We start from the raw sequence: 21,609 nt of genomic DNA on the forward strand, positions 1-21,609 counted from the left end.
TTAAGTTTTCATCATTTATGGAATCGTGATTCTAACATATTTGGAATCGAGTTTCCATCATCTATGGAATCATGTTTCTAACATATTTGGAATCAAATTTCTGAAGTATATGGATAAGAGATCCATGTTGGTTTGAGATCAAGAATTACAATAGCAGAATCAAGTTTCCGACATCACTTGATTCGAGTTTCTGACATATGTGGTACATAGATATGTTGTTGTATAGAATCGTCAGTCCATGTGTGTTGCTTTATATGTTATTAAATGATTTCAATAGTTTATAGGCATTTAAATTGAAGAGAATAAATAAAATTAGCATTATTAATAACCACTTTACATTCGGTATTTCAATACTGAGCAATGTTGCGAGGCTGCACATGGTCTAAGATCACATAACCAGTCGTTTCAGATATCATATGAGCAAGATTAAGAAACCCAGGCAGTTTACATCACCGCAAATATAAGAAACATTATCTTATGGGCATTTAAATAATTTCACATAACATATAAGCAAGATTAAGAAACCAAAGCAGTTTACATCACCGCAAATACAAGGAACATTATTCTATAGGCATTTAAATCAGGAAAAACAGAAAGAAAAAATAACATTACTAATAACCATTTTGCAATCGGTAGTACAATACTAAGCAATTTTGCAAGGCCAGACGTGGTGCAAGTTCACTTAAGCAATTCACATAACTATGAGCAAGAAACTATAGCAGTTTACATTAACGTAAATATAAGAAACATAATAAAGATAACAAAAAAAACAACACAATCTCATTAAATTCTTTCTAAAATACATGCCTTATAAATAATAATACCCCCTTCTAGTACACGTGCTGCCTAATGATATCGCTTGCGACCTTAAAGCATGATACCCACTAGAAAATAAAACATTACTTTTGTGGTTATTATTTACAAGAAACCAATGTTTTATACGGTGTAGATGATTCAAAACCTTAACGAAATGAGTTCCATTACTTATAGAATCGTGTATCATTTCACATAGAATCAAGATTTAAACCTCGATAGAAGCCAAACTCAATTTATTTGGGAGCATCTACCTACAATTAGGGGGTTCTAGTTTCTCTAAATCTGTTGAATCGAGATTCCGAAATTAAGGATTCGAGATTCTAAAACTAAGGAAACGAGTTTCCTTGGTTCCGAAAAATATTTTTAAACGTGTTGAATCAAGATTCCAAAATTAAGGAATCCAGTTTCCTTGGTTCCGAAAATAGGTTTCCACATATGTGAGGAATCGAGATTCCAAAATTAAGGAATCAAGTTTCCTATGTTGCAAAAAAAAGGTTTCTGCCTAGGTACGGAATCAAGATTCCGAAATAAAGGAATCGAGTTTCGTTGGTTCAAAAAAATGGTTTGTGGAGTTTCCTTAACGGAAACGCGAAAATGGCTTTCGAAACTGGAATCGCAGGGTCCGAGGAGAGATTCCGGTAACTATGGTACCTCATCTTGTGGGTGCCTAGTTAAGTTATCTATAACTAAGAAAAAGAGGTATGGGCTCAATGCCGACCTCTAATGTAGGCCTATTGTCACTGACAACCCACTCGTCTCTCCACTAGTTATTCATACACTAGTTAGCGCTCCCTCATACATATCTCTCACCAAGTCGATATAGGGTCTTGAGACTACTTTCTTTTTCAACACTCACCAAATCAAATCTCCAAGTACTCTATCATAAGCTTTGTCTAGATCAATAAAAACCATGTAGAGGTCTTTTTCCTTCGCTCTAAACTTCTCAATCAGTTACCTAAGTAGAAATATAGCCTCGGTTGCTGACCTCCCTGCGAAAAAAACAAATTGGTTTTCTGATACACTTGTTACATGCCTTAGTCGTTGCTCAATCACTCTCTCCCAAAGCTTCATATTGTGGCTCATATGTTCGATCGCTCAATAGTTTGCACAATTTAGTATGTCTCTTTTGTTCTTGTAAATAGGTACCATAGTATTTTTTCTCCATTCGTCTGGTATTTTTTTTGTTCTCAACACCTTGTTGAACAGCATGGTCAGCCAGTCAATGCCAACCTTCCCCGTGCACTTCCAAACCTCTATCGTAATACCATCTAGCTCTAAAGCCCTTCTTATTTTCATCATCTTTAAAACTTTTTTCACTTCCGATACCCTAATCCTACGAATGTATGTATGGCCTCCGCCCTCATTTATACCGACGGTATCTTCTACCGCTATGTTCCCATTGTGCTTGTCATTTAATAAATTTTTAAACTGCACTCTCTACCTTTTGTTGACCTCTCCATCCTTCACAAAGACCCTTTGATCTTCACTAGTAATTTCTAATTCAATATAAATAACAATATAATCGAAAACCTTTTCAGCTGGAAAATTTTTCTTCATTGGTAAAAATCAACGATAAACCACTAATTGCACCATCCTACATCAAGTCAAATTTTACCAATAAGCACTACTAAGTCAAAAGTATATAATGGAACCACTGTTAACTGGGGCATTTAGATCTAAAAAGCATAATCAAGCATTTTATAACAAGAGATTATTTGTAAAGGAAGTGGGTATAAATGTAAAAGGCCACTTAAATCGTAAACATTGACTCTCAAATGATGATAATGAATTATGGCCCAAGTCGAGCATTTGATGAATGGAAGAGAACCTTCCAAAAGAAACCATAGTGATGACTGGACGCCTTTTACACCAGATTTTTGACATTGCAATCACGACAAACTCAAGAAATCATACTAATTTGCACAGGTTTTACTCAAGACTAGATACGATGCCCTTTATTGATGTTTTCTTTGCAAAATTAGCCTCTTTGTTGAATGTACCCAACATAAATGACTAATGTATCAGGTCTCTCCAGCCAAAATCCTCATCATAACTTCATGTCTATATTACAAGGACATGGATACATTTGTCAATTTTTGACACAGATATGCATATCAGAAAAGCCAATTCCTTAATTGACCTTTCATTCATGACATGTTCGTACATTTAAAAGGGGTGGAGGTAGGATTTTAAGTGACACAATAGTTTCATAATGGCAGCCGCCAAATAGTTGGGAAAAGGCTCGAGAGATGATGATTGTACTTTCATAATGACACTTAAGGTTACACAGATGTGCTCAATTTGTTGGACGCAGGTGTCGAGTCCTTATTTGCATCAACACATGCCAAAGAGATTCTATAAAGTAAAAGCTTGCAACAAAGGAAGGATAGTACCTGGAAACTTAATTGATTCATCCGCATGTGTCGCACATCTAGCTAACAAATCCATTTGGTAAAAACAATTTGGGAATTCATTACACCAAACATGTATTGTAGTGAAGATGGTAACAGTTGTCATCTAGATCGACCATATGCACTTGCTATTTCTTCTAATACCAACTTTATCGAGATAGCTCTTTGAAAAAAAAAAAGAGAAACACACCTTATAATCCATAGAAACCGTTGGTAAGGAATCCAGATACAAATGGACAATAGATATAAAAGAAGAAACAAACAAATACAGCTGAAGTACTGGACTTACAGAGTCTCTGCCATTGAGTTCAAAAAAAGCAGTAGGTCCTTTCTCTTTGAGCATGGACTGGATGCTAGTCAATAGCAAGGAATAATGCTTTTGTCTACTAGCAATTTTCTCACTACGAAGGAGGGCAAATATTTTCCGAATGTCCTTTCCCGAAATGCTATGTCCTCCAATAGCTTGGACCAGTTGTGCAATCATAGAAATCATGACATCGTTGTCTTCCATACTAAACCAATCTAGAAGAATGCTTAGCATTCCTGCCCTGAAACATGCTGCCCTATTGATTATGGATTCTTTTAATAGATGATTAAATACATCAAGTCCATATAGCTGCATTTCTTCACTGCTCTGCCAAAATTCCCCATAAAAAAGAAAATTAAAGTAATAACTACGAACAATACAATGCCAAAGCAGTTAAAATTGGAACTGAAGTTGTAGGAAAATGGACCTTCTGCAGCACACTGAAAAATAGTGGAATAGCATCCTCGTTCTGCAGAAAAATGAAATTTGAAAATTCTTAATGACAGGATATGTGCACCAGCCCAAAGATCATGTAGAAAGAGAACTAAAAGAGAGAGAGAGAGAGAGAGAGAGAGAGCAAGAGAGAGAGAGAGCGAGTGTGTGTGTGTGTGTGAGAGAGAGAGAGAGAGAGCGAGTGTGTGTGTGTGTGTGAGAGAGAGAGAGAGAGAGAACGAGTGTGTGTGTGTGTGTGTGAGAGAGAGAGAGAGAGAGGAAGAAGAAGGCATCAATTAATGATTTATATATGAGCTCAATAAAAAGTTACAGCTCAATTAGTTATCTGTAGACAAGTCTTTTAGTTTTTGTTCTTAAGTTCGGAAGATGATTTACCTTTATCACAGAATTAGATGTTGCATCATAATTTCCATCCACAAGCATATCAAGAAGAGCATCCAGAAATGCCCCACTTGGTTGCCAGCGGCTGAAGTCCAAAAGCAAACTCTGTAATGTTTGATAACCCGCTCCAACGAGTGCCATGAATGCAGCCTAGATAACACATAGAAATGACAAAAAACTTAAGACATAGCACAATAAAATAAATGGAGAAAAAATTTCTCTATCTAAACTCATTTGTGTGCCCATTTCTCTGCCAAAGATAAGATCGAAAGCCTAACTGGTAGAAACAGGACATTTAGTTACTTTTCCATCATAGACATGATGAAAGAGACAACAGGAAATGTGGCAGTCTGAACGTTTTGGACAACGGTAGCCTATGGAGAGGTGAAGGGACCAGATGCTCAAGATTAGGGGTGAGGTACAGATTGGTAGGGATGGAGAGTGAGTCTAGACATAAAAGAAGCATTTCCGTGTAGATGTACACATTTTGTCTTTGTAATCTAAGACTACGGGCATCCAGTAACTTACATAAAAAAATGCTGCATATTGATGGTCTGGATATAATATATATTATCCAGTACATAGACCATTAGTATGTGATCATGAATTTCATTAAATTTCTATAGAAATTCAAAAGTACATGTCAATTAAAAAATAAAAATTTGTATTCAAAGAGCTAGACAGTGCCTAAAAGATTGCATTCAAAAAACTAGGCTTGCCTCTGTTTCTTTTTCCTTTCTGCTTTTTTTTTTTTTTTTTTTTTTTTTTGGGGGGGGAATAAACAGATAAAGCTTTTTATAGAAAAAGGTCTAGGCAGCCGTCTAGGTGCCTAGACTGTCTAGAAGATCAGGCGGCTGAGAAGGTAAAAATCTAAAGTTATTAGGCATCTGAAACCAGGCTGCTTTCTGCACCTATACAGACATCAATTTTTGTCATTCATAGAAACCCATCTGGGCCTATGTTTAGTATGGTGATGCTATTGTTCGTGTACTTCCTATTTAAAGATCGAGATCAATGGCAGAATTTTTGCCTATTTTTTATGTTTGTATGCACAACCGTGGGGGATTCGCATAAGTTTTCTCTAAAAAACAAAAAATAAGTTTTCATGCTATAGGTGCTTCCCTAATCTACTCCAAAAGTGGCAGTGTGGTGATGCTCAGATTTGGATAATGTGGTGTTGCCCGACTATGTTCACGTGTGAGAAAGTAAATGTACTCAAATTTGAATGATATGTATCTCAATCGCTTCTTTTTAAGGGGAAAAAAAAAGTTGTTCCTAACATTGCACTAGGCTTGTGGGAGTGATTGTATTTGGTTGACCCAACTTGCCTCCTTTATCTTTTATTTCATACATTCATGACTAATGAAATTAAACCCGAAACCTTCAGTCCTCCCAAACATGTGAGGATAAAAATTACTTTAGTAAAATTAAATGAGTCCAATTATGTTGTATGGGCTCAATACATTAAAGTATTCCTTGGTGCCATAGGGAAATTGAAATACTTGATTGTGGACAAACCTAGTGAGTCCGATAGTAGATGCGAAGAGTGCACGAGTGAAAGTCACTTAATCATGACTTGGTGGACTAACATGGAGTCTCAAATAAGTGCAAATGTAATGTTTCTTGGCACTGCCAAAGACATTTGGGGCACTATAAAAGAAACATACTCATCTGATACTAATATCTCTCGTGTATATCAACTGTTTGAGGAAATATCTTAATTGCAACAAGGTAATAAGAGCGTGAGTGAATATTATAGTGCTCTTAGAGGTATGTGGGAAGAGCTGAATCTGTATTAGCCCCCAACTAGTGATGTAGAATTAGAAAGAGGAAGCAACAGGAAGAATTCAAAGTTGCCAAAGTTCTATCAGCCTTAATCCGGAGGGCCATCATGTTCGTCGAAATATTTTGCCAAGTAATAAGTTGTTGTCCCTTAGTGATGTGCATGCGCACATTCAACATGTCAATATATTTGCCTCTCCTACACCTTCTGACTCGAGTGTTAGTGATGGATCGGCGGCAGAAGTGATGGAGGCAAAGGTAGGGGACATGGTAGTGACTCAAGAAGAGGTCATGGTAGAGGTGATGGAAGCAGGGGTTATGGAAATAAAAAGTGTACACATTGTGGTGCACAAATCATACAATTGGTAAGTATTGGGATAAGGTTGGTAAGCCTGCTTAGGTTAATCAGGTTACTAATACATCTGAGGATGATGATGTTCATCTCAATAGGCCAAGTGATCGTCAACCACAATCAAATTCTACTGGTGAATTCATTGTGCTTGCAGGAGAAAATAAATTAAACTTGTTAAACAAGTACAATAGCCTTGTTTTCCTCAAAAAAAAAGAAAAAAATATTATTTTCCTCAAAAAAGGTACAGCAAGCTTTGTATCCATCCTTCCACTTCCACTGCCACCCTTGCTAACTCAAGTACTTTTGTGCTTCCTACTCCTTTGGTTATTGACTCAAGAGCTTCTGACCACATGACGGTTGAGTTCTCTGTTCTTGTATCTCTAGATAATGTATTCCTAATTCCATTAGTACAATGGCTGATGGATCATTGTCTAGTGTGTCTGGACAGGGTACAGTTATGCCTACTTCCCTGTCACTATCCTCTTTCCAAAGTTTCTTTTCAGTTTGTTGTCTGTGAGCAAATTAACTAAATCTCTTCATTGCTTCATGCCTTTTTTACCATTCTTTCTGAGTCTTTCAAGATCTAAGGACAAGGAGGACACTTAGTGGTAAGTTGAGTCAAGTGGTCTATATTTGGATCATAATTTTATTGGTGGTACTCCTCACTCTGTTGCTTCTCCTTTCTTATGGCATTGTTTGTTGAGCCATCCTCCCCTCAATAACTTGCAGTTGTTAGCCCCTTCTTTAGACCTCTATGTCTACTTTAAAGTGTGAGGCTACTCAGTTAGACAAGCATCATAGGGTGTCATTTTGTCCTAGAACTGATAAACAGATACATGTTCTGCTTACAATTGTTCATTATGATATCTAGGCTCCTGCTAGAGTACAAAGTTTGACTAGTCATAGATATTTTGCAACTTTCATGGATAATTATTCACCAATGACATGATTATATTTAATAAAAGAAAGATATGTGATTTTCTCCATTTTCAAATTGTTTCACAATGACATCCAAACTCAATTAATAAGAATGTTTATGTTTTACGTTCTAAACTTTTGATAATGCTAAAGAGTATCATTCCAAAGAATTTCAAAATTATTTTGCTCAACATGGAATTGAACATCAAACTTCCTGTTTGCATACTCCCCAAAAGAACAAGTTCAAGGGAACATGTGTTTCCTTCCAAAAAAAAAATTCCCTAGCTAGGACTCCAAGCCAAAGCAAAAATCCCTAACTAGAACTCCAAGTTAAACTATTTTTCCCTCCCTAAACTCTTGTGAACGCTAGGTCTTTCATGCACCTTTATTTATATTTTAACAGGGCTACAAAAGACCAAATAACCTATGACAAAACAAAATTGACTAAATAGTCCCAACTTAAGCACAAGATTTGTAATGAAATTTTTACACCTAATAAAACAAAATATTCTATAAGCACCCTTACTACTTTTTTAAACAACTCCTAGAATCCTAGAACTGGAAAAAAATAACAAACACACACACTAGAATTTCCAAAAAATTAAAAGCATAAAAAATAAGTCCCAAAATTAAAATATACATCCTTTGTAATAAACAAAAATAAAAAATAAGAACAATTTTTTCTTGCATCAGTTTTATCCTACTCCAGAAGAAGTCCCACAAGTCCTCAACTTCTATTGTTCATAATCCTATTCCTATTGATACTTCTTCACCTCAGTTACCTGGCCTGGCTGAACCTATTACTTCTATGCATCCTGTGGTCCTTTAAGAGCAACCCATAAAGGAGTTTCACGAGAAGAAAAATGCAGGATGGATACCCTCCTCCGACTTAACCAGCCCCTCAATCATTATCTTCGCCTACAGATGCACTTCCTGCTTCTAACTTAGATTCTGTATCAGGCGATGATAATGTACCTATTGTCATCCATAAAGATGTAAGATCATGTACTCAACATCCCATTGCTCATTTTGTTTTATATACAAATTTGTCTACATCCTATCGAAGATTTGCTTTAGCTTTGTCATCTTTTCTATCCCTAAGCCATATCAGGATATACTTTTTCATATTGGGTGGAAGAAAGTAAGGGAAGAGAAAATGGATGCACTTAACTTGAATGATACATAGGGGCCGACAGAGTTACCAGCTGGAAAGAGAGTTGTTGGGTGCCAGTGGGTTTATGCAATAAAATATCAACCTTATGGGCACCATCAAGAGATTAAAAGCCCGATTGGTTGCTGAAGGATACACCCAAACCTTTGGCATTGATTACGGTAAAACTTTTGCTCCTACGCTAAGCTTAATTTAGTTTTAGTAGTTATATACGTAGCAGCAAAATAGGCTGGCCACTGTGGCAGCTTCCATGGTGATTTATAAGAAGAGGTGTCTTAGGAGAAACCACATGAATTGATGGGGGGGTCAAACAAGGTAGAAAGTTGAAGAAAGCCAATTACGGTATGAAGCAGTCCCCAAGTGCATAGTTTGATAAATTTAGTGAAATTGTTCTAGCATATGGATTTCAATGTAGTCATCCAAATCACTCAGTGTTTATTAGGAAACAGGACTCCAAGATAATTGTCTTAGTTGTATATGTTGATGATATTGATATAGTAGGCAATGGTCAGGAAGGAATCAGTCATTTGAAGAGGCACCTACAACAATATGTTCAGACAAACGATTAAGGCCATAAGGTATTTTTTAGGAATTGAAGTAGTCAGATAAAACATGACATTAGATAGTCTCAAAGAAAGCACATGACTGGTTTGTTGATAGAGACTGGAATGTTAGATGCTAAAATAGTCGATACTCCAATGAATTCAAATATAAATTATTGGCCAATAAGGGGGAGTTGTTTAAGGATCCAAGAAGGTACATAACACCAGCAGGCAGGCTGATGTCTCTCACCATCACTAGGACTGATATTGCTTTTGCAGTAAGTACAGCGAGTCAGTTTATACACTCTCCATGGATTCTCCACTTGGACTTTATTCGTAGAATTTTGAAGTATTTGACGGGAGCTCTAAGTAGAGGTCTGATTTACAAGTCAAATAATCATTTGATCACTAAAAGTTACTCCAATGCTAATTGGGCAGGTTTTCCATCTAGCAGGCAGTCCACCATAAGTTATTGTGCATTATTGGTGAAAATCTAGTTATATAGTAGTAAAAAACAAAATGTTATGGCTAGATCTAGTGCAGACGCTAAATATAGAGCAATGACACATATTACATGTGAATTGATGTGGCGGAAGACACTGATGCAAGAGCTGGGGTACACCATTGCTACGCCTATGAAGATGCATTGTGATAACAAAGCAACAACTTAGATAATCAACAATTCGGTGTTTCATGAAAGAACTAAACATATTAAAGCAAATTGTCACTTGAGATGGTTATTAGTAAGCATGTGTTTTACTCCTTATGTAAAATCTAAAGATCTGACATTTATGCTCCAGCTTGAGGGGGAGTGTCAAAAGCCTTTTTATTTAGTCTTTATTCTCTTTTATTTAAGCTAATATCACCTATATGTCCAATTTCCAATTTGTATGGGCAGCATTGCCATTTTTCTAATTTGAATAATATAAAAGAGATTTGGGAGGTGTCTGAGACTTATGGGACTCTCACGCCACTCTCTGTTCTCCCTCTTTTCTTTTCATCTCTCTCTCTCTCTCTCTCTCTCTCTCTCTCTCTCTCTCCCTTCTCTAACATAAATAGATTAATATTTTATCATTCATGTCATAAAGGATTTCCAAATTCTCCAAGCCTTAGACATTTTGGACACCATTACCATTTCACACAAGATTCCGTCCAGATTTGGGGCACAAGGGGCAAACAGAAGAACATAGATGGATCAAGTAACCCATAATGATCCAAAATTTCTTTAACACCAACTGATGGCTCCTACATGTTAGAACTCCCACTATTGCACCAATTCGACTACAAGGAAAGCATTGTCTAAATAACACAGGAAACAGGAGGCATAAGACCAATTCGCATGAAACAACGTCGAATCCAGAATAACAGCCATAACACTCAAAGGACTATAGACGCAGACAGTGACACTCCTTTTCCTAGGATAAACACATAACACACACCAGATACGCTATAATTTCTTTCAAAGTCTATGTTACATGGATTCTTCTGATTGGTCATGTTTGACATGCATCAGCACACCTACACAAACTACAAATCCTTCTGGAATCTGAATTCTTCTTGTTCACTAAACATTGACTACGTCCCCCGTCTTTCGAGGAGAAAAATATTAACATGTGTGGATTCAGCCAACTAGGGAATAATTTATTTCTATTTTTTTTTTTATTTGTTTGCTACGCATGATGGGAAAGAATATTACCATAATAATGAAGAAAATTTGAATTTGTCATCTCTTAAAAGTATGGCCATGTTGCTTAATGCTATTCTTCATGGAATGAGGAAATCCAAAACCCCATACCACAGACTGACGCTGGCACAAGTATCCACATCCATGCAAAATAGTTCTCAAAATTATGGGCGCAAGAATCAGATAAAATGGCAGACTTTATGCAAATATGTGCGTGTGTGTCTAATTTCCAATATGATGCATACAGCCATGAGAACAAAAGGACCACTCGGGCTTTCACCATCCAATGAATGGTTGGACATTAATGGAGGCATAGAAGAATTAATGACTTTGTTGGTGGGACCCTCTCCCTCCATCACCTTCCAACCCATTCATGGACCAACAATAACCTCGTGTTGACAATATTAACATGGCCAGATGGCACACACGACTAATGGACCGTATCACACACAAACGTGCCCGCCCACCCGCACACGGCCCATAATATTTCTAGCACAAATAACCCTTTAAGCAGCGGTCACGTGCTGGTAAGCATACACATGTATACATTACTGATTCTAATTCATTTCAGATAGAAAAACATGACTTTTAAAAGTATTAATGCACAATAGAAAATCATATAGTTCAATAGATAACCCTTTTGCTTTTTTCCCCCCTTTTATGCATAACTTTTCTATGTTAATCAGAATCAATTTACCAGTTATGCCCTGTAGAAAATTGATATCAAAGAAACAACTTGTGAGTATTTTGTTAAGTATCTATTGCAACTCATGGTGCAGTCTTCTTGGTCTCTCTTTCTTTCAACTAATCCAAGCAATGACATAAGCAGAATCCCCGTCAATAATAATTATTTTCCATTTGGACTTTAAAAATCCAAGACCTACAAGAAATGTTCTCACCTCGGCCTCATTTGAATCAAAGCTGGGCAGGGGCCATGTCTAGGACATAATTATTGGGGTCTTGTGGCCATTTAAAGGCCTTATGAGAGCATGCACTGAAAATATATAATGAATTATTGACTCCAGTGGGAGTATAGTCCAACTTGGACGGTAAGGCATTGATAATGCCATAGACTCACATGAGTTTTGACTAGCTATAACTTAATGTGAAGTCCAAAACCCGTAGTCCTGAGCATCGTGTAAGAACAACCGATAAGGGTTTTGATATGGGGTTATCCCTAGATGAGGTCGGAGATGTGCCCAGGACAGTTGGTCAGGGGACATAGATTTGACTCGTGTGTGATGGATGGCCTGAGAGGACAAGGGCCTAAATCCTTATCACACGGCATGTACATTAGATAGCCATCCGGGAAGCGACCTTGTGGATAAGGGTGTGTGTAATGTGTACATGTGCGAAAGAGATGAGTCCCTGCAACACTGGACTGTGTTGGAAGGACTCATGGAGCATATTGTTGAAACGGGCACTGGACTTGTCCGCAGGGAGGGACCTGTAATCCATGGTCTAGGATTGTATTTTCTCCACTTATTGGCTGACTTTGATGGTCAAATCATGAACCCCTACGATGGGCTGTGGCTCATGGGATCGGTTGGGTCAGTTTGAGAAGATGCAGTGAGATGCAGTCTCTAGAGAGGATGGACTCCTCAGTATATTTATCGTAATCCTAACTCTATGGATCCAATTCCCATCAAACTTTCTTATATATGTTTTAATTATTTTTTCAGATAATTAAAATAAGTTTTTAGACCTCTCTAGGCATTTTATTTTTATTGAAGTATGATATTTACAAGAGAAAAATCAATTTCCTGGATTTATTTTAATCATAAATAAAAATAAAATATTTGGAGGTTTTATAAAAAAATATTTTATTATCTGAGAATTAGGGGGGCCATTTGGCTCATAAGGTCGCCAAATTGTGGTGGTGTGAGGCCATATGACCATCCACCTCCTCCATACTCTCCTAAATTGAAAGATGGCAATTATGCCATATGTTGACTTGATATTTTAGGAATATTTTTTATGTAGAGATTTTGGTTGATTTCAAAATAGGAAGGTGTAAGAAATTAATTGTGATTGATTTCAAAATAGGATGGTGTAAGAAATTGATTGTGATTGATTTCAAAGCAGGAACGTGTAAGAAATTAATTTTGATGGATTGATTACTTTCTCTACACAAAATATTTGATGGGAATAGAGTTATGGAAACTGAGGGATAAAGTTCCACATCATTCTTTTAATCATGATGGCTGATTTAGGGAATGAATGGTTGAGATCTCTTCACCCCATAGGTCTCCAAGATCAAAGGTCAAGATTAAACCTCATAATGATGGCAAAACCCCAACCCTAGAAACCTTAGCCTCTTGTCTATAAATATTAGTTATGGAAATCCTATTTTAAATCTCTCTGTCTCTCTCTCTCTAAGCAACCAAAGGGAGCACGCCCCATTCAAGCCTTCTCTCTCTTCTTCTCTAATCCAAATTAGGGTTTAGAAAAGAGTTAACCCTAAGGGGTGGCATGCCCAAGCCACACAAGCCCTAACCCTACATCCTTTCCTCATGCTCATGTGTTGAGCCTTAGTAAAGGAAATCCCATGTGATGCTCTCTAAGGGTTTTGCCTAGGCTTCCCTAACTGTGAAGTGTGTTCTTGAAGCAAAGATCCCGTGCGCCATCGGTGGAGGAGACCCGGTTTGGGGCGTATAAACTACGAAGTCCTTGGGGGTAACCTGAGGCAAGGTACTGCTTTCACATTTCGTGTTTTTGTTGCTTCTATTGCTTCCTTATGTAATTTTTCAGATCTACGTGATAAATGTAATTTTCTTTTAATGGAAAGCAAGTGAGAGGTCTTGGCTATTTCATTGAGTCAAAGTTATATTTTGGACACTTGTAAGTGATCCGTATGGCAATACGTTTAAAAGAGTAGAGAAATTTTAATCGGTATTGACTTGCCCAATCACTTAGTCCACCTTTCAATAATCACCCTACCATGGTGGTCTCTCAATACTCCATTAAGTTCATAAGGCCTAAGGTTTCCCAATGAGCTTGCATTGAAGTTCAGATTAATGTTGAACCCCTTGAGACAACTCTCAATATCTGAAACTGAATAACCCCATACTTCATTCCTGCCATGAAATTATCATGACCATGACCGTATTTTTCAGCCTTTCCAAACTGAGACCTTGTTGTTGAAGGATCCATTATTCTGTTCAATCCATGCCGCCCACAGAATTGCCAATACTCCCAGCTTCCGTAAGATCACCAATATTTGGTAAATCATCACCAATGCTAGTAGGAACCAATAAACCCAAAAAGACCAAATACGAAACCCCAAAGTTTGCTTACTGCTCGTTAATGAGAGATTAATTCTTTTACAGACAAAATATTACACAATACAAAAGCAAACATTTTCAAAAAAGAATATTACACAATACCATAACAAATTCCAAGGGATCTAGGAAACACTATTCCAGATTTATTCCCAGGTTCATACTTGTTGAGACTTATAATTATAATGCAGAAGAAAACTCCAGAATCACAACAACCACATATGCAGATACGCACACATGAAAATATAACAGTTGATCTGAATAGATGTTAACAGACTTCACACACAAGCCATTAACAGAAAACCATACAGATTACCTTAGAGGCTTCATTGCCAGCAAGGAGACATGTCAACGTTTGAAGAACATTCAGAATCAACTGTTCTCCACTTCTTTCATCAAAGGCACCATTCAACAAAGATACTATGTGCAAGAAGCACTCCCCATCACGGAACAATGCCTGGTAGTACTGTAAAAAGAAAAACGAAATCTAAATGGAGAGCATACTGTATTATCATCCCCAAAGCTATTTGGCTCGATAGACGGTACCAGATCAGAACAAATATTATTATAAAAGAAATCATCAACACAATTTAAATGTGACAGCATATTTGAACATTAAATGACTTACCATTTGATCAACTTGAAGCATATCTCTTATAGCAACCAACAGATCGATTGCCAAATCTACAAATTGTTCTTCGTTCTCATGCACACGAGGGAATATTTCCAAAAATTTGGAACACAACTGCAACTTTGCCACCCGATCCTCCTCGGAGGATGGTGGTAACTGCATGCCACAAATGTTAGCAATGAATAATGCCATCGCATTCCACTGAAAGGCAACGTAAAAGAAGTACACTGGAAATAAAATCTGAAAACAGAAATTACTTGATACCTTAAGTAAAAGGAGTATGTGCTTCAGGGCAAACTTCCGAGATCTGTCATCCCAGAACAACTTGAACAAGCAGTCAACACATTTGGAACTGTGCAATGCCAAATCTTTGGCATCATCTGAAATGCAGAGATAATCAGTGAAGAGTTCAAAAGACGCTTCGAGACACTGATTCCAAATTTTGACCGTTGCAGTGTAATGAGCCATCCACAGATCATGCGACCGAACCTCTATTCCGCATGCCTCATTCTCTGAGTAAGCATAAGAACTTACCACTTTTCTGAATTCGAGTACCTGAATATATGCAACTTTTAGCAGCCGCGATACAGCATCCGATGTTTTGAATGATGCACCAGTTTGTTCAACAGCGAGTTGTAAAATACGGTGAAGGCTCTTCGCAAGAACACTAGCAATTTCAGGGATGCAAGAACATTGCTCCAGAGCTTCAAGTAGAACCAAGCATTCCGGCTGTCATGGAAATGCACACAAAGTTTAAAAAATACAGCGGTCAGTCATGAAATAATTGAACCCAACACCCAATCATGAGATATATGAAATCAACACAGAGAACAACACCGAGACAACACTTAGAAGAAGACCTAACTGTGTACGGGTAACCTTTTAAGCCCATTTTTTGTAAACTCACTGTAAACTTTGCAAAGGGCCCATTTTTGTAAACTCACTGTAAACTTTGTAAGGGGACAATCTTATAACCCCATTTTTTGTACAGGGTCTGTTGACCTATTCCTTTTTACCGAGAGTCCCGACTAGAGGGTACCCTCGGATTAACCCAAAATTGTACTCTCTTTCTATAAAGCAATGCAAAAGTTAACGTTTATCAAAAAAAAAACAACACCGAGACAGCACAGTATCAATGAGGTTAATCCAATCAATCACTTAACTGGAATAATGTGCATGACTAAGAAATGCAGACAACAAGATGGGAAATTGGATGTTTCTTAGGGCACCGTAGGTTTTAATGACCCATATAAATTCCTTCTCATTGTTGTGCCATCCCTTTTATAAATAGTACCCATATGCTATACACAATGTTCAAGAAAGCAGATTTGGAAGCCGAGAATAGCATGTGGGCAGCCTGTAAAAGGAGAAAGGAGAAAGGAGAGAGAGAAGGGGGGGGGGGGGTGGAAGGGGGTGGTGGCCGCCGTCTAGGGCTCTAGCCCTTAAGAATGCTATTTGCAGGGTCCCATTGGCGATAGTCCCCATGATTGTGTGCATAAAACATCCATTTTTTGTACAGTCCCCATGATTGTGTGCATAAAACATCCATTTTTTGTTAAAGAATATTGTTTCATAGTTTGTTTGTATGTTATTTTATTGCACAGTTCAAACTTAAACATATGTGGTTTTGACCAGTGAAATTGAATAACTACAAAACTGCCCAATATTCATCATCATCCAATTCTTATCCCAATTATTTGGGCCGGCTATATGAATCATGTTCCTCTATTCTTCTCTATCAAGGGCAGTAAAATTAAAAGTCATCATATCTTCTCTCATTACTTCTATCCATGCCCTTTTGGGCCTTCCCCTTGCCCTTTTAGAGCTCTCCACATGAACTAAATCATATTACTTAACCGGTGTTGTATTAGGACTACACTGCACATGGCCAGCCCACCTAGGTCTACTTCCCTCGTCTTGTCGCCTAGTGAAGCCACACCTAAGTTCTCTCATATGTAATAATTCTGAATTCTACCCCTTCTTTTCTTGCCATTCATCCATCTCAACATCCTCATCTCACGTAAACTCATCTTATAGATACGTTATTTCTTGACTGCCCAAAATTCCATCCCATGAAGCATGGTCGATCTTCCAGCTGTCCTATAGAACTTCCCCTTCAACCTCTATGGTATGTTGCAATCACATAAAACTCCAGATGCATATCTTCACTTTGCCCACCCATCTCTAATTCTATGTACGACATCTTCCTCATTCTCTCCTTTCTACTCAATTATAAACCCTAGATATTGTAAATCTCTCTTTTAGGTATTTCTTGACCATCAATCTTAACTACTTCCTAGTTTCCACTCTTATTTATTACTAAACTTGCATTTAATATTTTTTGTCTTAATCCGGCTAATTTTAAAACCATTAGATTCCAGAACATCCCTCCAACATTCCAACTTTGCATTGATGCCACCTCTAGTCTCATGGATCAAAACCATATAATTTGCGAACGACATACACCACGGTACCTTATCTTGCAGGTGCCTGGTTAACTCATCCATAACCAAAACAAAGAGATATGGGCTCAGCTCTGACCCCTGATATAGGCCCATTGTCACTAAGAACGCATTTGCCACTCCACTAGTTATCCGTGACTAGTTAGCCCTCCCTCGTACATATCTCACACTATGTCAATATAGCTTCTGGTATCTACTTTCTTTTTCATGACCCACCAAATCGAATCTCCAATTACCCTATCGTATGTTTTCTCTAAATCAATAAAAATCATGTGGACTGCCTGAGATTCATTCATTACGTCAATTTTCTATTACACAAATAATAAAGTGAAAAACAATCCACATAAACAATAACCAAATTTGTAAAGAACAACAAATCAATACCCAACAGTGATTCAAAAAGAGGACTGCCTAGGCGGTCCAGAAGGCCTGGGCACATCACCTAGGCCAAGGCGGCTAATCTGGGCAGCAGTCCCTGAGCAGCCGCCTAGGCGGTACGGAACCCGCCTAGGCGGGCGCCCAACACCCAGCCCAGGGCCTGTGTCCCACCTAGGCTGCCGCGGCCCAAAGGCGAAAATTTTTTTTTTTCAAAGTTGAAAAAAATTGATCAAAACATCACCCATTGATATTAGATTTAATTTTCTATGTTTTACAAATCTATTGGGGGGTTTTTTAGAAGCTTTTAGTCCTTAGTAGCATCTTTGACTAGGCATCCTTTTTGGATTCGACTGGGCCTCCCAGGTTCTGAGCGCCGCCTAGGCACTGGGCGGCCTGGACCCCTCAGGTTGCCTAGGACCCGCCTAGCGCTTTTTTAAACTATGATACCCAACAGTCATAGATATCAGAAAACCCTAAACTAAGAAATGAAATGCACCAACCTCGCAACACCCAATCAAACATTGCTTAAATCAATCACCTTTGGCTGCCGAAAGACCTCTTCTGCGATGACTTCAAGTCTCAAGAAGCATTATTTGATTGTATACTTTTTAATATTGAAAGAAATAAAAAATTTTGCATTTTTTTCAATCTTCAAAGAAGTCGCAAATTCTTGCCTTTCGAGGTCTTTTTAAAGCGCTCCAAATCCACATAACTAAGTTGGTGAAAATGTCCCCCAAAACTCCTTCCCCTCATTTTGCCATTTTTGAGGGCTAAATGACATTTTTTCCCCCATGGCCGAAGGCCTTTTTTCCGCCCTCAGCCCAGTGGTGTCTTCATGTCACATAGGCAGCCCAAGGGCACCTAGGCGAGTGCCAAGAGACATAACAGAATAGGGCCCTGCCTAGGCCCTATTCGGTGCGGTTGGCCCCCTAGACTGCCTAGGCGGCCAGGCAGCCGAATTTTTCATCACAGCTATAATACCACTTTAATTTTTTAGGATCCCAAAATGTAGAGAATGAAATGGAAAACTCCATGCCATTAAGTATGGAGATAGAATCCTATTACAATGTCATCAAATACAGCAAAATTTGTCAAGCATCTATCTTGAACATTGTCAAAGGTAGGAACTGCATCCCAACCTAGTGCAAAAACATGTTGATTGAATGTGACATCCTTTGACGAATTCAAATACAAGTCGTCCACAGGAATTTGGAAGACAACCTTGGTGATCTTTAATCTTTGAATGATATCAAATGTATTTAATTGTGCTGCACCATGATCTTGCCCAATCCGGCTGATGGAAATTGGACAATTTAGCAAGTGAACCAATGATAGGCAAACGAACATTTCAGTTTAAAAAAAAATAAAAATTCGGTGATTACGAGACCAATGAAACAACTGAGCTCGTCTTCAACTAAGACCCACTAATCATGCTTCTTCCTCACTCTGATGGGGGCAACATTTATAGAAGGAAAAAAAAAGGCATAGCATCCTAAACATAATTGTTTTGGAAAAATAGGAGTACAGAAAAATTTAGCTGATACAAGCGCAAGCACGCACGCACATACACATATGACTTGATACACAAACAAATAAATATAGTTAGAATAAACATAGCCACATTCCAAACTTGAAATGCTTCATACAAATTTATGAAATGAAGATTATTTCTTACTTCAATGCAAACATTAAGATTGAAAAATAGAGAGGCATTCATACAGAAGCCACTTACAACTAAACGTACAATTATCTAGATGTTGTAACATAAGAATCATTACAGGAAATAATAAAGAATCATGCATGCCACAATAAAGAAAACATGAAATGATAAACTACATAAAATATATAAAGAAAGTTGGGACATTTACATAGAAACACAACATTTTCCGAAGGATTTTTTTTTTTTAAATCGATCTTAACAGTTCCAAAAGAAAATAAAAACCCAAATTTTCTTGTCAACTTTAATTTGGAAGGATGGTTATATAGCCATCTTTAAATCAAATTATTGGAGAAAACGGGTGAAACAAGTATGCATGCACAAAAGCAAATATGCATATGGCAAAAATAAAGATGGTTAAAGGCAATGAAGGGAGATGTCAATTTATATCAGAAATCATTCATCCCAATATGCAAGGATTTTCCTTTCCGATAAAAAGCACAGGAGACCAAATGAAAATCTGGTTCACAATCAAGTATACATATACACAGGAACACAAAACACTGGGCAGCATCTTCCTTCCAAATAATTTTAGCAGTTAACTCAAATTTTTGGTCAAGTAATATCCATAACTCTCATGCAAGCAAAATGCTTTCACAAACACAGATCAACTTAATGCGAAGACGATAGCCTTCATGACAATGAAATATGCACCAAGAAGGAAGACGAACACACCAAGTTATTGCTTATCCCATTGAATGTTGCAACAAACTCGACAAACGCTACAATCTCCATATAAAGAATCTCAACTTCAATTGAGTTTAATTGGTTGGCAGATGGTTTAGAAGTAGCAAAGCGTTCACAATCAGTAGGAGCCAGTTCAAGATTCAAATGCATCTCCTGAGCAAAACCTTCAGAACCAAGACCAAAGTAGAAAACGTTTTCTGAGAAGATAAGATCCCATAAGCCTTCTTCGCGGAAGACTTCCAATAATGAAGGTGATGAAACAAGCACTTTTCTAAATGCATGAAGAGTGTGATGTTGCAATGTATTGGACAATACCCTGCGATGAACCAATAAACTAACTAGAATTAAAATTTACCCCAAAAAACACTGTTCACAGCAACAAAAAATGGATGACAGTCAATACATTAAACATGGAATGGCATGACAATATAGAAAGCTTGAGGTTAACTTGAATCATCTTGGAGACCTAAAATGTACAGAACATCATATAAAATATCACTCGCAACTATGATGAAACCCAAGCAGCTCGTCGGAAAAGGGCTTCACAAACCAAAAAATGCAATAGAAAAGGAAGGCCCCCGGTTGTTATGTTTGAAGACAACGAGATTGGGTTAATAGCATTCACTTTGTCAAAACATGTGCAAATATTGACGGCAAGGGCATGTCTGTTACATAGAAAATTTCTCTAAGGGTGAGTGTTTTGTTGACCATGCCACTTTGCCATGTTCGTTTCATAGGAAACAACACCTTGGAAAGCACCAAGGGAATGTTAAAATACAAATTAACAGCATTTTTTGGGAAAGCGGCTTCATACCTTGCAAGTAATGAATCTGATTTCCCACCTCTAGGGAATTTCTCTCCCAGAGAGAACTCTGCTGAGAGAGATTTCCTATTTAACAACCATGTTAGTGCAAGAAAGCAGATTGAAATACAACATAGCAAGATTGGGAAACTTCAATATAATTCAGTTTTGTAATTTTTCATACACTACATGCAAACAAAATTAACTCTAGGGAAGTTTAGTTAGATTATCTTGAATGTGCTAATACTACTTATACCAAGTCACTTGTCAACAAGTGACAAACTGGATTAGGTTGGATGGTTTGTAGTTTGTCCCATTCAAGTCATTATAGAAAATAATTTATTAAACCAATGTTTTAAAAATTCACCCATCGATCCTGATCCAGATAATCTGGATCAGCGAACCAAGCAAGCTAGATCGGTGATTGAGCAAAATAAAAAAAGAACAAAGAAGCCAGGATATACATATATATATATATATATATATATATATATATATATATATATATATATATATATATATATATATATATATATATATATATATATATATATATATATATATATATATATATATATATATATATATATATATATAAACACACAATGCATTTTATCGGTTAGACCTCACGGTTAGCTTATCACCCGAACCATGAGGTCAGTGGTTCAAATCCCTTCCTTTTTTCTCATGTTTACAAAAATTAAAAACTATATAATATGTTGTGTATATGTAGATACAAACACACACATACTATAAAATATAGTATAGATAATAGGTGTGGTTTGTATAAGGCTGAGGCCCTAAACAATCAAAGTAAGGCACACCTTCAAATAG

General features: G+C 37.3%; 1 protein-coding gene across 12 annotated transcripts in view; it reads right to left on the reverse strand.

Moving 5' to 3' along the window:
• LOC18442628 (binding protein) overlaps positions 1 to 21,609 on the reverse strand; it is a 98,139-nt gene that overhangs the window by 31,942 nt on the left and 44,588 nt on the right. For 10 of the 12 annotated variants that reach the window (XM_020672428.2, XM_088855872.1, XM_088855871.1 and 7 more), the window contains exons 10-16: positions 19,962 to 20,289; positions 14,994 to 15,458; positions 14,727 to 14,885; positions 14,415 to 14,564; positions 4,363 to 4,518; positions 3,962 to 4,003; positions 3,517 to 3,861 (exon numbers count right to left, since the gene is read on the reverse strand). In XM_020672428.2, the coding sequence (XP_020528087.1) occupies positions 3,517 to 3,861; positions 3,962 to 4,003; positions 4,363 to 4,518; positions 14,415 to 14,564; positions 14,727 to 14,885; positions 14,994 to 15,458; positions 19,962 to 20,289 (1,645 nt within the window). Of the gene's footprint in view, positions 1 to 3,516; positions 3,862 to 3,961; positions 4,004 to 4,362; positions 4,519 to 14,414; positions 14,565 to 14,726; positions 14,886 to 14,993; positions 15,459 to 19,961; positions 20,290 to 21,609 lie in introns of those variants that run through there. The other 2 variants (XM_088855876.1, XM_088855877.1) reach the window with 2 other exon arrangements.

This window comes from Amborella trichopoda, chromosome 13 (genome assembly GCF_054954075.1).
Source record: "Amborella trichopoda isolate Santa Cruz 75 chromosome 13, AtrichopodaSantaCruz75HAP2 v2.0, whole genome shotgun sequence".
In the NCBI taxonomy this organism is placed as follows: Eukaryota; Viridiplantae; Streptophyta; class Magnoliopsida; order Amborellales; family Amborellaceae; genus Amborella; species Amborella trichopoda.